The sequence below is a fragment of the Taudactylus pleione genome, unplaced genomic scaffold (assembly GCF_031769625.1).
Source record: "Taudactylus pleione unplaced genomic scaffold, aTauple2 ptg000567l, whole genome shotgun sequence".
Classification (NCBI taxonomy): domain Eukaryota; kingdom Metazoa; phylum Chordata; class Amphibia; order Anura; family Myobatrachidae; genus Taudactylus; species Taudactylus pleione.
Window position 1 is genome coordinate 4,344,537 of NW_028284969.1, and position 17,775 is coordinate 4,362,311.

At 44.6% G+C, this 17,775-nt stretch overlaps 1 protein-coding gene across 2 annotated transcripts in view; it reads left to right on the plus strand.

The window, feature by feature from the left end:
• Positions 1 to 17,775, plus strand: part of ADGRA2 (adhesion G protein-coupled receptor A2) — a 220,171-nt gene that overhangs the window by 57,288 nt on the left and 145,108 nt on the right. The window contains exon 1 of one of the 2 annotated variants that reach the window (XM_088453048.1): positions 9,960 to 10,015. The exons of the other annotated variant lie outside the window; for it this stretch is intronic. Within the exon in view, the coding sequence (XP_088309174.1) occupies positions 9,996 to 10,015 (20 nt within the window). The 5' untranslated portion in view covers positions 9,960 to 9,995. Of the gene's footprint in view, positions 1 to 9,959; positions 10,016 to 17,775 lie in introns of those variants that run through there. 2 annotated transcript variants of the gene reach the window in all.

Below are 17,775 nucleotides of genomic sequence, written 5' to 3' on the forward strand. Positions count from 1 at the left end.
CAGGGCAGCAAGTTTGTCTACTATCATACTTAGGGCCTGATTGAGCGCGGATCACACAGTTGCGTTAGCACGCACCCGCTAGCTGCGAAAATATGATAATGAATGCAATAGCACAGCAACCGCAGCACTATACCAAGACGCCCATCACTGTATAAAGCTTGCCCACTTCCCATGACATGCATCCGCAAGTCAGCGAAAACATCGGTAACATCGAGTAACATCGGAACAATTCGCACAGTTGTGGTTGACCTGACCCTACCGCAGAAACAGCTAAACTTCCTGTCGCCATCGTATGCTATCGCAGGGGCTTAATTATGCATGCCCCCGTAATGGTGTTCAAACACCCAGGCACGCCTGCGTTCTGCTGAAGACCCCCCTCTCCACCCCCAAACAGTCACTTCAAGTCAATAACTCTGTGAAGATTCTGCGTGCTCACTGCGATCGCTTCCCGATCGCAGTGGCCGGTTCGCGTACACGCACTGCGATGCATACGCATGCGCAGAATGCAAACATCGGCCGGCTGCGTGCGAACGCAGCCGTGCGATCCGTGCTGAATCAGGTCCTTAGACCACTATTTCTGGTACAAGCAAATCTAGCTTATGGTTTATAAGAATTTTCTATACTGTACAGTGCGGTATTACACTATGGGATTTTCCTTTCTTTTGAGTGTTTTACAGCAAATGACAATTGGAGGGAATTGGAATGTAAACCTCATTTCATCTATTTGGGGACCCCCGACTCAATCATACTCCATTAACGGGTAGCGGCTATCATTAGCGCCTGTTGACCTGGTGGTGATTTTTTGCTTGTTGTATTGTGAGGTGACACTACTACACCAGTGTGAGGTGATACTACTACACCAGTGTGAGGTGACGCTACTACACCAGTGTGAGGTGACACTACTACACCAGTAGGAGGTGACACTACTACACCAGTGTGAGGTGACACTACTACACCAGTGTGAGGTGACACTACTACACCAGTAGGAGGTGACACTACTACACCAGTGTGAGGTGACACTACTACACCAGTGTGAGGTGACACTACTACACCAGTGTGAGGTGACACTACTACACCAGTGTGAGGTGACACTACTACACCAGTGTGAGGTGACACTACTACACCAGTAGGAGATGATACTACTACACCAGTGTGAGGTGACACTACTACACCAGTGTGAGGTGACACTACTACACCAGTAGGAGGTGACACTACTACACCAGTGTGAGGTGACACTACTACACCAGTAGGAGGTGACACTACTACACCAGTGTGAGGTGACACTACTACACCAGTAGGAGGTGACACTACTACACCAGTGTGAGGTGACACTACTACACCAGTGTGAGGTGACACTACTACACCAGTGTGAGGTGACACTACTACACCAGTGTGAGGTGACACTACTACACCAGTAGGAGATGATACTACTACACCAGTGTGAGGTGACACTACTACACCAGTGTGAGGTGACACTACTACACCAGTAGGAGGTGACACTACTACACCAGTGTGAGGTGACACTACTACACCAGTAGGAGGTGACACTACTACACCAGTGTGAGGTGACACTACTACACCAGTAGGAGGTGACACTACTACACCAGTGTGAGGTGACACTACTACACCAGTGTGAGGTGACACTACTACACCAGTGGGCCTATTTGGCAGCATATTTTGGGTGCACTTGTCTGTACCAAATCGTACTTTCTGTATGTGGATACATCTATATACTGTAGTACTGTATAGTGATTTGTTATTTTATATGTGGGCCAATGTATATGTGCATTTATAAACATATTTTATTAGAAATGTACACTGGAGACAAGCAATATGTGACATTAGTAAAGAGAAATGTTCTGTGATAGTTATGTCACTGTCTGTGTGTAGCCATTCTGTGGTTACCTGTGTATACTGTTTACTATGGGGGTTTTAGAGTTGGTGGATTTTAAGTCAAAATATGTGTAAACCAAATGTGATGGGTCATCTGACAAATACAGGGAGACTACAGCTGTTGTGCTGAGAGCAGGAAACTGGACATCCTCTCCCCAGCACAGGACTCACCACCACCCCACCCCCTATGGTGGTTCATCTGTCCCTCCTTCCCCCAGCATTGACAGATCTGTACTTCTGTAGAAATACTTCCATTCCTTAACGGGATGTGTGTGTAATATTTGAAAATAAATGTGTACAGATGTATGTACTCCTAATTGCATTCTTGTGCAGCATTAATACAGTAAATCAAAGATCTGAGCCCTATCCTTATAGATTGCATAGTTGAATGGAGCCAGTTCACTTTTTCTATATACTGGATGAAAACATTACCATCTGATTCTTGTCCTTAGAGCTTTACTAACATCATGTCCAATGGCTATGTCTTGCATTGCGTGTAAGATGCTATTTCCACTGAGAGGGGTTTCTATTATCAGATGTCTTTAATGAGTTGACTTGTATGTGTCTTCCTGCAACTATCACTAATGCACTGCTGTTTCTTTTTTTTAATTTCTTTCTGTGCTTTTCTACCATGTTTTTATATAATCAGACACTCCGTTAAACCTTTTATAGGATACAGGTCTGCATTACATACAGTTATTGTATACAGTGGGCAGCTTTGTGTTGTAACCCAGTGCTATACAAATAAACACTGGGCCTGATTCAGAGCCGGACGCTCTGTGACAGGGCACTCGCTCTGAATCAGGGCCGTCCTTCTTGTTTTTCAGAGCGGCCTCCTGGCCGCTTGCATAGCTGTGGGTGACCACCCACATCTATAGCGAGCGGCCAGGAAGATGGTCGCGATGGTCAAGACCATCGCAACCATTGGGCTTGCGACGAGACCCTTGTGGTAGGGTCTCGCTGCCGCAAGCCCCAGAGTGCTTTCGGCTCTAACAGAGCCGAAAGCACTCCCACTGACATCACTTGTGATGTCAGTGGGGCCGGCCCCAGATGGTAGGCGTTCCCATGGGAACGCCTCTGTCTGGGCAGCCACGCCCCTGGCCCCTCCACCAAAGGGGGCGTGCTGTCAGTCAACATCGACAGCACGCCCCCTTTGGTACGAGACCCGGAGTGCCAGTTTGCCCGTCGCTATCCGGGTCTCACGCTTGCGCACTACGGAGCCGGCTCGCGAGCGGGTCTGAATCAGGCCCACTGTTCCTTCAATGTGCCAATAGATGGATGAAAGGCACCAAAGTAAGCTAGGAATAAAAAGTTATTTCTTTAGCACCAGTAGCAGGAGGGCACATATAAGCCAATGGATTAAAGTATTCTATAGTATAAACCCCTTTATATTGCGCTTACGAAACTGAAACTTAGATACTTATGATACTATGGGCCTGATTCAGAGGTCCACGCTAAGTTGATGAAACGCACTAGCAGATGATGCTTTAATTCTGCACATGCATCCGAACCTCACTGCGCACGCATCCTGATGGGTACCGCAGAGCGAATTTAGATGCAGTTAGAGTGGACATTTCGGTGTGGTAACAGGGGAGTGGCTTACCAGACGTAGGCATGTTGTGGACAGAACACAAGCGCTATCTCAACGTGAAGACGATTCAATTCCTCCAATATGTAATCTTTGCCCAGTCAATGATCCTCCCTCTTGGTTTTCATCATCAAGCTATAAGCTGGTTCACACTCGCCATAAATCAGAGGTTAGGATTCATTGAAAGCTTTCTTTAACATTCACCCTTAATGATTATTATACTTAGCATAAGCGACTTCTCTCAACCCCTTTTCACGAGTAAATGGTAATTTACTCACCACAAACTTCTCTTGGTTCGTTCACAGAAAGGTTTCTTTAAATCCTGGACCCATAGCCCCTGAAATCCTCAATCCTCAGACAGGCAGGGTTTATTCCAATAAAAGATTTTTATTCACACAGTTTACATAAAATAATATGTTAGGATGGATAAAACATCTATCCAGTGTTCCTGTTAAAAGATGCAACCTCAATAACCCGGGAAATGAAGTTACAATCCTCGTCCAGGTGGAAAAGACACAGACCAAACGAACAACTGGAAACTCAAGCAGGTAATACTGGGTCCACCACAATCTACGCGTTTCAGACTAACAAGTCCTTCCGTCTTGAGAAAGTCCCAGTGCTGTGCGGGACGAAACTCGTTGATCTACTTTCCTTCAGATATCCTGAATAGATGTCAATACAGCTATCCTATGTCCATTGTTTGAGCGGGCCAAATACGATATCTACAGACGCTGCACATTTCAACTACTCTGGTCCGGATATTATCTCAGCTCTGCGTTACCCACAGATTCTATTGTCCAGCAGGCTGAGCACACCAGCAGCACCAAGCGGCAGTTCCCGCTCTCACTTTCACCTGCTCCAACCGTCAATCCTTCTACCTACGACCGGTTCCTCTGTACAGTAATATACTGAGGGCCTGATTAAGAGCCGGACACTATTTGCACTCGCTCCTTCAGAAAAAGGGGCCGACTATTTAAATTGAGCGCTCGCTCTTTGCGGTCTGTTGACGCCTCGAAACATGTGCTCGCTATTTTGTAAAGACGCCCCCTGGCCGCTCGCATCATACGTCATCTCCGCTATTTATTACATTAATCGAGTACATCGAAAGGCGTCTGAACTGCTCGCAGTGCTTGTGGTTGGATTTTCCTACCGCAATCATGCAAACAGTTCAGGCTAAGAAACAACCAAGTGACGTGGTCGATGACGCTGCTTTGTTAATTATGCACATCCTTAAAACGCCTGTTTTGACCTTTTGCGACACCTGCGTTCGGATCTCCACTCCCCGTTTTCAAGCACCTTCCCCTGTTACCACCCACAAACGCCTCATCCTGTCACTCAAATTAGCAGGCACTCGCAATTTTACGAACACACATTTTCCGACCGCACTGACTGGTTGGCGCATGCGCATTACGACCCATACGCATGCGCAGATGTGCGAACATCGCTCGGAGCGAACGAGCGGCCGCTTACGAGCGGCTCTGAATCAGGCCCTGAGTGTGCATATTGTTTTAGCGTGGCCACGCGACTATAGCGGACCCTTTTTGTCTGCATAAGACATTATAGTTACCGGCTTATTGGATTTGAGGTAAAATATATTGAAGGAAGGTGGTGTGGACCTATATTGAAACTGGGACGCCAGTCTCATAGGAATTGGATTGAAATTCCGGAGGCTGTCCAACAGGATGAAGATCCCGACAGAGGCAAGTAAGTACCCTAACCCCTAACCTCCCCTGCCCCCCTTCCTAACCCTCCCTTAGTGGTGCCTAATTCTAACCTCCCCCCTAGTGCCTAGCCCTAACCTCCCCCCGGAGGTGCCTAACCCTAACCCCCCCTTACCGCTACCTAAACCTAACCCTCCCGAGGGGGGGGTGCCCAAGACTAAACCCCCCCCCAAACTGTCCTAAACCTACCTCCCCCCCGTGACTAAGAGGACGCGTGGCCCGTACTTACATCGTTCGGGCATGCGTCCTCCTGGATTCCGACGTCGGGATTGTGATAGGCGTCGGTATATCGCCGCCTATCATGAATCCTTTGCCGGTATTCATCAGTCGGTATTGTGACCAGCAGACATAACTACATCCCGTCTCATATTAGTTACATGAGGGTCTATGTACTAAGCAGTGTTAGGAGACAGAGTGAAAATTGATAAGAAAGTGATAAGGTGCCAGCCAATCAGCTCCCAACTGTCATTTTTCAAACACAGCCTGTGAGATGACAGTTGACAGCTGATTGGCTGGCACCTTATCACTTTTCACTCTGTCTCCTAACACTGCTTAGTAAATAGACCCCATAGTCTGCTACCTAATCATGTGCAGGATATAGGATTGAAAAAGTGACTGCTATATATTTTAGAAACTGATACATTAGTATCAAACTGAGGATTCAACTACATTAACATTGTATCTGTGAGCTCTGGATCTTTCATCTCAGATCATTTAATAGAGATCGGAAGTGCTGTGTCATAGCAAACTCTTTAAATGTATTTTAATTTTTATGTGAAAATCAGGGGTATAATTGAAAAATACTGTTAATTAAATTAGTGCTGCTATTGTGTTTTTTTTCATATATTTATATATATTTTTTTATTCACATGTTGATGTCTTTAATAAAACCATTTTTGGTGTAATTAAAAACGAGCCTCCTGTGTGTCATAATAGAGAGAAAACGGTTTCCCCAAAAATTGTATAGATATAATTGATTAATATGATGTATCACCATGTGCAGTAACTATTTCTAAGTTACTCAGAAGGCTGATGGCCGCCTGATCTGCGTTCAATGTTTCCGGTTTTGTGCGTGAGCGGTGGATGTGAGATGCTTTCAGTGGGAGACTCTATGCCCCGAAAGGCAAGTGATTCGTTACCATATTTTCGCAGCTGCGTTCCGTAAGTAATCGCAGCTGCGATTGCATTAGCGTACATCGTTGAATCAGGCCCTTAGTCAAGATATGTGGATTTACTTCCCACGATCCCTACAGACAGACCTGACTCTTTCCTCCACTAACCACTCCACAGAAACTCCTTCTTGCATTTCCACTGATGTGTGTGTCTTATAAGGCTCTGTGGGTCTTTTTAGTCAGTTAAACAGCCTAGCAATTATAGGGGCGACTCTCTTGTACCACTGTTCTTCAATGTTTAAATAATCATGGCCCTAACAAAGACCAGATGTATTCACATAAACTGTTGCTTAACCTCTTGTTGGCTAGAGGTGAGCGGTGTGCTCTGCTTAGTAAGCACCTCCCATAGGGGCCCAGACTACAATTTCCTTCTCTTTACATGAGTGAATTGAATGCAGTAGAATGGAGATTACATATAGCTACAGTATTAAAGGGACAGTAATAGCAGAATAGTTATTTTCATATGACAATGAAGCGTGACATGTAGGCAAGAGGGTGTTCAACACACAACTTGCATCTAGAGAACAGTGTAGTAGTGTCATATCATGTGTGAAATGTAATTTAGCTGTTAGTAGTCTAAAGGGAATGACTAGTTAAGGTGGACCTATCACTTCCACACTAAGCGCAATTATCTGAACAAACAATATATATATATTTATATATGGTAGACATGTGTGCTGATAGTTAATGTTAATGTAATAATGAGTTACATTGTAACCACACACATGAATGCTACACATGATGATTAGAACAGGTGGAGATAATAATTCATTATGCCCCCTATTAAGTACACCTGCTCGTTAATGCAAATAGCTTATCAGTCTATCACACAGGTTCTCAAACTCGGTCCTCAGGACCCCAAACAGTGCATGTTTTCCAGGTCTCCTCACAGAATCTCAGATGAAATAATTAGCTCCACCTGTGGGGCTTTTAAAATGTGTCACTGAGTAATGAATACTCCTGTGCACCTGCTGGGTGACCTTCAAAACGTGGCCTGTGTGGGGTCCTGAGGACCGAGTTTGAGAACCACTGGCCTATCACATAGCAGCAACTCGATGCATAAAAGCATGCAGATATGGTCAAGAGGGTCAGTTGTTATTTTCAGACCAAAAAACAGAATAGGGAAGAAATGTGATCTACTGTAAGTGATTTTGACCGTGGAATGACTGTTGTTGCCAAGCGGGGTGGTTTGAGTATCTCAGAGACTGCAGATTTTCTGCACAGCAGTCACTAGAATTTGCAGACAATGGTGCACAAGACGAGATAAATCTAGTGAGCGCCAGTTCTGGTGACAAAAGCACCTAATTAATGAGAAGGGTCAGAGGAGAATGGCCAGACTGGTTCAAGCTGAGTGGAAGGAGACACTAACCCATATTGCCATGTGTTATAACTGTGTTAGGCAGAAGCGCATCTCTGAACACACAGCACATCGAACTTCAAAGTGACCACAACAGGTTCCACTCCTGTCAGATAAGACCAGGAAAATTAGGCTACATGATCAAGATGCAGCCTGGTTGACTAGAGAAAAATGCCCCTCTATATGATGACTTTGGTTTTGCTGCGGATGACGAGTCCCACCTGTGATCTGCACATATACTAAAACCACAGATGGTTAGTGGGACTTGTCATTCGTTTTTCGGGGATAAACTAAAAAAAATAAACAAGACAAACCTCCCCCACCATTCCGGGTGACCAGTGGGGACACTCTGGCAGCCCCCAGGACTTCTTACCTTCACCTGACTGGTCCAGTAGGCACTTTGCGACCATCGCTTAGAAATTAATCTCCCCCATAGCGTGTGTATTGTATTGCTGAGCTCAACAGACTCCTTTCTAAGGTGCCCATACATCAGCGACTATTTGTCGCGATGCAATGGGAAATGCTGGCGTTTCCGGGTGGAAACGCCGACCTCCCACCATCGATGTTCTGCGATCCGTCGCCGGATCTCAGACATTTCACATGTTAAATGTCCGCGATTTGACAATTGCGATCATTATTTGATCGCGATCGTCAAATAGCCGAAATCCAACATGTTGGATTTCTGCGATCCTGCGATGCCAGTTTGCAGCATCATGGGATCGCGGCAATCCGTTGCTAATGTATAGGGCCCATTAGCTGTTTACATCTACTTGCTTTCAAAAGAGTTAAGGTGGCCATACATCAGAAACAGGTTTTTGTGATCTGGTGATGTGATGGGAAGTGCCGGCGTTTCTGTGTGGAAACGCCGACCTTCCACCATCGATGTTCTGCAATCCGTCGCCGGATCGCAGACATTTCCATGTTAAATGTCGGCGATTTGACGATCGCGATAATTTTTTGATTTGTGATCGTCAAAGCGGCAAAATCCAACATGTTGGATTTCGGCGATCCCGCGATGCCGGGTTGCATAATGGGGCCCATCCATCAGCGATGGATTGCCGCGATCCTGCAATGCTGCAACCCGGCATCGCGGTATCGCAGAAATCCAACATGTTGGATTTTCCCGATTTGACGATTGCGATCAAGAAATTATAAAATCGGGGACATTTAATATGTAATATTTCAGCGATCCTGTGACGTATCACTGAACATCGATGTTGGTCGGCCGGCATTTCCACCCGGCAGATCGGCATTTCTGATCGTGTCGCAGGATGGCCGAAATACCGGTCAGATGTATGGGCACCTTAAGCACTCCCCTCCAATCAGGAAGGTTGATTGGCCCTACTTTCACCCAATTAGACGTAGCTTTATAAATTTACATGCACCGCTTTGACAAAAAAATAATATACTTATTGTTGCTTATATTAAATAACAAAATAGTTTAAGCCAGAGGTTCCCAAACTTTTTTGAATCAGGGCAGCCTAGAGTATCAGCATTGTTTTCACAGCACCTCTAAGCCAAAAGTTTGTTATACCCCTTTTACACCAGAGCTAAAACCCAGGTTATTGCAGGGTTAACCCGGGTAGCTCCTTGGTGTAAAAGGGGACAGGGTTGGATTCCTGGGTCGAATGACCCGGCAATCCAACCCAGGTAACTTGCAGGGTTTAACACAGGAATGACCTGTGAAACCCTGCAGTGTAAACAGCGTGATCCGGGTCACATGAACGATCCGGGTCACGATGATGTAATCTCAAAGCGTCCACGTCCACGCTGGAAGAGCCGGGTCACTGCAGACCCGGCTCCGTTGTGAACATCCTGGGTTGGCGCCGGCTAAATTCCGGGTCTGATCCGGTATTCATAAATAAATGTAGTTAAGTAGTAAAGTGAAGTAAATTGTGCTGACCTGTCATCCTTAGGGTCAGTTATGTGGTGGTAGACAGGTTTGTGCTTCTGTTTGTCCACATATTTACATTACATTGACCATAGATATTTGAATTGGTGCTGGACCACCAACCTGAGGCACCCCTGCAAGTGTCCCGAGGCACCCCAGGGTGCCATGGCGCACAGTTTGGGAACCACTAAGCCATTATAATATTTTTTTCCGCCATTGCAGTCCATGTTTTAAGGATATCCATGCTTCAGTCCAGATGGTTAAATTAAACTGACTGAGATACTAGTTAAGTCACCTGGCTCAAGCATGGATATCATTATAACATGGACTGCAATGGTGGAGTTTGGGAACACTACAGACAAGAAACATAGCAATGCAGGGCAGATACCGGAGGTCTGTACTACAACAATCCCCTTTATTTTGGATTTAAAAGTGAATGCACCTTTAATGGATCAGTGACGAAGGGTGCAACTAAGGGCAGTTTGCATTTTCTTCTCCAAGCATTCCCTTTAATTAGAAGCTATAAATCAGGCTGTCAGATAATTAGAGCACTGCATAACCAGACTGGTCAGTTATTTGAATGTTTTTCTTTGGAGTTTAGTCTACAGGCAGTTTTAAATATGAGCTTGGGGAGAATTCCAGTGTGATATAGTCTCAGCTTACCCAAAGTGCTAAAGGGCAGCATGGACATTACCCACAGTTACCAACTGTCCCTAAGAGACAGTCTCTGATTTTAATAATTTGTTTTGCTTGAAGCTTTTGTCCCTGGGACAGTTGAGAGGTAGAACATTTTTAAATTGTGCAGTAGCCGAATACAGTACATATTCCCCTAAATTGTGCAGTGCACAATGTGCAGTTATAATAACCTGCACAGCGCAGTGTAAGACGTCCAGCATTAAGATAAATTACGCAGTGTAAAACTAGCAGCATTAAGATAAATGACACATGCACTATTAAGTGTTTGGTACTTGGATACTTGATATAGTGTATTAGGATATATGACAGTGTAAATGAGCAGCTTTAGGATAAATTAAACAATATAAGTGATTGATACTTGGATACTTGATATGTGTATAAGGATTAAAGATGTAGTGTGTGATCGCTGCACATTATAAGGTTAAATGACGCAGTGTAAGATGTACAGCGTAGCATAAGCCGCAGTGGGATGAATGATGTAGTAGTAGGATATAAATGCAGTGTAACATAGTAAGTAGACACATGAAGCTCTGGAAAGTGATAAAGTGCAGAGTGATAAACGACCAACCAATCCGCTCACAACTGTCATGTTACAGGCTGTGTTTGAAAAATGAGAGGTGGGAGCGGATTGGTTGGTCATTTATCACTCTGCACTTTATCACTTTCCACAGCTTCATACATCTGCCCCAATGTTTAGTGCACAGTAGCGTTAGCTACAGTTTATGCAGCAATCTAGTGGCACATTATTTCCGCTGCTCTCTAGTGACTATATGAATTGTTCAAGCCTTGACACATGCTCTGTGAGGAACTGACCTGTCAAGTGGATTCTGCTGAGTTAATGGGTCGTATCCTGGAGAAAGCTGAGAGATAGCTTCTTCCAGTATCTGCAGACTGCACCAATCTTCACTCACTGTGACCCCAGCCACTGTACTTACCATAGGCATGGGGTTAAAGTCCTGGGAACTTTAAATAGTCTGCCTACAAAGCACAATGGTATGGGAAGAATAATGCCTTTATTGTTACATTTTCAAGGAAAAGGTATACCAGGCAAATCCTTACCACAGGGTCACAGATGACGTACCCAAACTAAAAACCAAACTTCCAAGGGGTTTGTTTCCCCACTGGAAGGGGAACTGTTCAGGACACCTGTACAGCCAGGCCCCGGAGACGTCCCCAGCACTCACCTGACACAGCGCCTGATTCAGATATGTGACGATATGTATGTAGTTGAGCGATTACCGGTTGATTACACATGCACCACAGTTGCAGTGAGCACGCTCCAAGATATCTTAGAGAAGCCGCTCGTAGTGAGTATTAATTTGCAAAGTGATTGACAATCCGGAACCATTTGGGGGCGGTAACGGGCAATGGTGGTAAAAAAAAAAATGCAGACGTATCCTGGACTTCTTCGTGGTGTGTCATAGCCTGCGACTGCGATCCCGTACACAGATAAAGTGGTTCCGACGACTTTGTTCAGGCGGCCATTCTGCGTGACCATAGTGTTACTCAGATGGCCGATCTACGCATGATCTTAGACGAGGGCTGTGTATTTGTATGCACTAACTGGGCTTTGCGATGGCCCTGGTGAGTGTCTCAATACATATCCTGGTGGCTAAAGCATTAGCATATTTTCGCCCACATCTGAATCAGGCCCGCAGTCCTCATAGTGATTTCCTGATATCATGCATGGAGGACACAATCACCAAAGTATCTCCCATAATCCCGCCAGCAACAAAACCATGTCACAATTTATATTGGCCTCATCTTTAAAATAAAAAAAAAACTCCATAGATGCAAGTTCAAAATATCAATACCTACCAAGTTATGATCCAGGTGCCTGAGATAAGATGAAATTTTTTTATCAGCCTTCTTTGATAGCCCTAATGTTAATGGCCTGTCTCCAAATCAACAGCAGGATCAGCACTGGGGAATTGGTTGAATTTTAACCAGGACCTGTATGGAGTTTGTATGTTCTACCAGTGTTTGTGTGGCTGTCCTCCGGGTACTCCGGTTTTCTCCCAGACTCCCAAAAAATTACTTGTAAGTCAATTGGATGTGGATTGAAAGATCTACAGTAAAAAGGTAGACACTGTCTAGATAGACACCAGGGGCCAAATGTAATAGGGTGAGATTTTTCTCACACTGTTTAAACTCCAGTGTAATAGAGTCCGAGAACAAGAGCAAACTCCCATGTTTTTCAGACTCAAAAATCACGATTTAAACTCTCATCCAGATGTTTTACCATTTTGAAGATAAAACTCGATCAATGTGAGAATTTACTGCTAAACTCTCACTTTTTCTAAACTCTCACCATATTACATTTGGCCCCAGATGTTAGACAGTCTAAAGGTCAACAGGGACAAATGGTCAACATGTGAGAAGGTCGACAGGGTCCAAAGGTTGGCATGAAAATTTTTCGACACAGGTTTTTTTTTCTAATCCTAATCTTCACCCTAACCTTAACCCTCCCCTTGGTGCCTAACCCTAACCCTCCCTCCTGGTGCCTAACCCTAACCGTCGGGGTAAGTGCTTAACCCTAACCGTTGGGGTAAGTGTCTAGCCCTAACCCTCCGGTAAGTGCCTAACCCTAACCCTAAAAAAAACACAAAAAGAAAACATGTCAACTATTTTTTTTGTGTTGATCATTTTCACGCCGACCTTTTGACCCTGTCGACCATTTGTACCTGTCAACCTTTGTCCCTGTCGACCTTTTGATTGCCTAACATCTGGTGTCTATCTAATTATCTACCTTTTTACTGTAGATCTTTAGACTGGATCCCGAGTCAATTAACTTCAGCCAAAAATAATCCCAAGTATATGTGTGTATACATGTGGTAGGCAATATATATAGCAAACTTCACTAGGACTGATATGAATGACTAAATATTCTCTTCATAGCGCTGCGGAATATACAGTATGTGTTCTATTATAAATAACAACTACTACAAGCAGGTTCTATAGAACACGCATAACTGCCTTCATTTGCTTTACCATGAAACAGCGACACATGAGAGAATTTGGCATACCTGACATTGGGCCTGATGTGGACGCTAATGCCATCGCTGCTACGATCCTGTATGCAGCTGCTATGCGGAAATATGCTAGTGAATGCAGCTGCCTGGAGATGTATTGAGACGCCCACCGGTGGCTTTGCAAATCCTAGCAAGACCCCCATCAGGGGGAGACTGCCGGGACATTAGTCCTCGGCCCAGACACTCGGGGGGCCCACCCGTCGGCCACTTTCCCCTTGGCCCACATGGAAGACATTGATAACTGACAGGCTGCCCTCACCCAGCGCCCAGTACTATCCCCCGGCCGGGCCCCCTGCCGCTGCCGCACAATAGAGAGAGTAAGTGAGTGACTCTTGAGTCACTTCTCACCCAGAAGCCCTCCCGCTCCGCCTCCTAACTTACCTACTGGCCGACATTCCCTTAATAAAGTTGATCTTTGATCACTAACGTCACACCGCGCCGCTGAATAAGAGGACAGAGAAGCCGCGGTGGGTGGAGTGAGGGCTCCTGAGGAACCGCCCGGAGCAGGGAGAAAAGAAGGAAGGAGCGAGTGTGGTAAGTTACTCACTGACTAACTGTGTGTCCTTATCAGTCACAACAGTATTCAGACAGAGACAGTGGAGACAGAGCATGATGGGGCTGAGTCTGGGAGAATCAGACTGTCTATGCTCCTTGTGCTCCATGGAATTCTCCCCATGCTCCCTGGCAGGCTCCAGCTATTTTTAAAATGCCTCAATCTTTTTAGATGTGCTCTAGCCTCTATAATATAATACTGTGGGCCTCATTTACTAATGCGTTTTATTACCAAAACGAGTGATAAATGTCACTGTGTATGATAAATAGTGCTCCAGCCAATCAGCTCCCAACTGTCAACTGTTAGAAAAATGACAGTTGGGAGCTGATTGGCTGGAGCACTATTTATCATACCCAGGGGCCTATTCATCAACACTAAAATAAAGTTTTTAAGGACATTTTCCTTAAATAACGTTATTTTGGTATTCATGAACAGACTTAGCACAGGAGATATCACAGATATCTCCTTGCTAAGTTCCCCTGCGTTAATTTCCACACTCCCCATACATTAGTATGGGGATGTGGAAATTGTGGTATTCATCAAATTCCGAAAATTATGAATTTTCGGAATTTGAAGCAGTTACTATTCGCCACTATGAGGTGGCGAATAGCAGAATCGACTTACCTGTATCCGTGTGTGCAGGTCCCCCGACGAGTCCCTCCGGTGCTCTGCTCCGTCCTCAGGCTCCGGAGGCTGGTCGGACATGTGTGCTCCCCAGCAGAGCACAAGAAAGTTTAGAAAAAGAAAAAAAAAGTTTATTTTTTTTTTCTAATCTGTCATGTGGTCTGCCGGGAAACCACATGACAGACCAGCAGGACGGAGCTGGAGGCTGCTGCGCGGACAGGTAAGTCGGGGGGGGGGTACACAAACTTACCGCATCTGTAGGCAGTGCTGCGCATGCGCTGGTTTTACAGATGTAACAGCGCATGCGCAGCACTGTTTCCAGATGCGATAAGGTAGTGTAGGCAGGGAAAAGTATCTATTTCCCGAAAAGCTGTCATCGCAAAAATGACAGCTTTTCGGAATAGATACTTATGGAGAGGTGGAATGATGAATTCCACCTATAATTAGGTAGAACTCCATGCGAGTTCTAAACCTAATTATCTCCATCGAATTTTTAGGTTTAATGAATAGGCCCCACAGTGACATTTATCACTCGTTTTGGTGATAAAACTCGTTAGTAAATGGGGGCCTCAGTCTTCTACAAAATGTTTTTATTGAGTATGAATATGGTAGAGGGGGGAGGGAGGTTGTAGGGGGGGGAAGCAGGGGAAGGGCGGGTTGAGGGGGAGCCCTGCCCATTTTGTCAGCCCCAGGCCCCACAATTTCTGATGCCAGCCCTGAATCCATGCAACTGCATACAAATGCGCAGCCGCTGTCGCAGATCATTCAATAATCGACCATCTGAGTAACTCTATAGTCGCGTAGAATGGCTGAGGGAACTGAGAGGCGGGCACCATAATTTCTGCGTACGGGATCACAGATAAAGGCAGATGCATGCCCGAAAACGGCCATGACACGTCTGCGTTTTTGCCGCCATTCCCCCTATCCGCCCTACACCTTGATTGTCAATCACTCTTAGCGATTAAATCCTCACTGCGAGCGTAATCGCACAGGTACCTTGGCGCGTGCATTGTGCGACTGTGAAACATGTGCAGTCGATCGATAATCGCTCAACTGCGTAAATATCGGCATTGCGTCCCCAATTGAATCAAGCCTTTTGTGTGCCAAATACATTCCTCCCTTTCCAAACCAACTAAGTACATCCTGATATGCAGGAATGCCCAAATTCTGTCTGTGGGGCTGGCGTGTAGTTTACTCCCCAGTCCGTTATAATTTATAAATCTGCAAATAACCAAACATTGACCAGAATGGAACCTAAATTATAGCAATACAACAAAAATCAGGGAAAGACACCCCACAGCATTGAAAGCTCCGCAGTCTAAGGACACACATAGGGGTAAATTTACTAAAGTGAGAGTTTTTAGAAGTTTAGATGTTGCCCATAGCAACCAATCAGATTCTAGCTATTATCTTCTAGAAGGTATTAGATAAATGTTAAGTGGAATCTGATTGGTTGCTATGGGCAACAACTCTCACTTTAGTAAATATACCCTTATACCTTTAGTCTCCCACCTATCAAATGACACACAAGAACCTATCAAATGGGTTAGCCCTGTCCACCTTCCTTTACAATCTCAGGGCCTGCTAGGACCTGTAGTATCCTAATAAAAAACACTGTTTAAAAAAAAAAAACACACACACTGACAAAATATTTTATTGAACTCTCCCCAAAACCCTCTTTCATCAGTTTATTATTCATGTACATTCATGGAGGAGATCTTTTTTTCTAGCTTTTTAATCCTTGAGGAGAAACAAAACCCTATAGATGACGAATACTGCCATTTGGGGGAAATGTATTAAACCTTTGAGCGAGATAAAATGGAGAAGTTACCCATAGCAACCAATCAGCTTCTAACTGCCATTTCATAGACTGAGCTAGATAAATGACAGAAGCTGATTGGTTGTTTTGGGCAAAGTATCCATTTTATCTCTCTCCAGGGCTTGATACATCTCTCCTTTTGTGAGCTGAATCTCGCTATTAACCAATATTGAGAGTCTTTACTCTGACAGCCTTCTAACAATAATAATGTATTTCAAGGGGGACGGGGGGTGTTTTAATAGATAAATATAGCAATTTTCTCTTTTAGAACAGGAAAGTGGGTTTAAATGATGTGGGGCATGTAAGTTGAAATGCTGTGCTGAATGGGAAAGATTATTTTAAGTTGCATATATAAAAATTGCAATATTCAAGCCTGTGAGGCAGCAGCCTCTTATGTACTAAGCCTTGGATAGAGATAAAGTGTATGAAGATAAAGTACCAACCAATCAGCTCTTAGCTATCATTTTGCAAACACAGCCTGTAAAGTGACAGGAGCTGATTGGCTGGTACTTTTTTTAATCTCTGTCCACTTTATTTCTCTTCAAGGCTTAGTACATAGAACCCATGTGGTTACTGGCATAGTTTCCACACTCTTTGACGCACTCATGCAAAATAAACACACAGCACCCACAAGATGGCGGCAAATTGAAGTTTGGAATTGAATAGTGCCTTTAGTTCCAATATTATCTATAATGTAGATATTCCTTATAATACCGGAAGTGCGTGTATTAGTAGTGCAGGAGCACACATCACAGATCTCCAGGCTAATTGAATATGGCCATTAGCATCATGGTTAGTGTTCTCTGTGACAGTGCTCTAACTAGGAGAAGAAATGTGTGGTGCAGCTGTAGGCCGGGCCACGTGCTGGTCCCACGCACCCGAATTACTTTATTCAGCCTGTTTGTCATCGCTGCTCAGACCAAAATTTATATGCATTCTGTAATTAAAATCTGCTTCACTGCCATGGAGGCACATACCCTTGGAGCTTAGTGACAGTGCAGCCGGATTCAACAAAGTGTGTGTGTGTGGGGGGGGGGATCACAATTTTATGACCTAATATATTTCATCAGATTCTAAAACTTTTTAAACATTTACAACATAGTTGAATGCTCATTATTTCCAGAGACTCGTTGCTTGATGATGAAGCACATCATGTGCTATACTTTGTCCAACAGAGAACTACAGTTCTCATCATGGTAATTTCTAGCTCTTGATTATAATGTAGTTTATTGGATTTTAACCTCTTCATTGCGGATTATGAGGGGTACACATGAATCCATGCATAAAGTACATTCCATCAGATAAATATTGGCTTCTGTGACTTTTACCGGCAGTTCATCAGGAGTTACTCGTCCAATTACCGCTCTCACCAAGAAGGGTCAGGATACCCGGGTGTGGCCGCTTGAAGCAGAGGAAGCATTTAACCAAT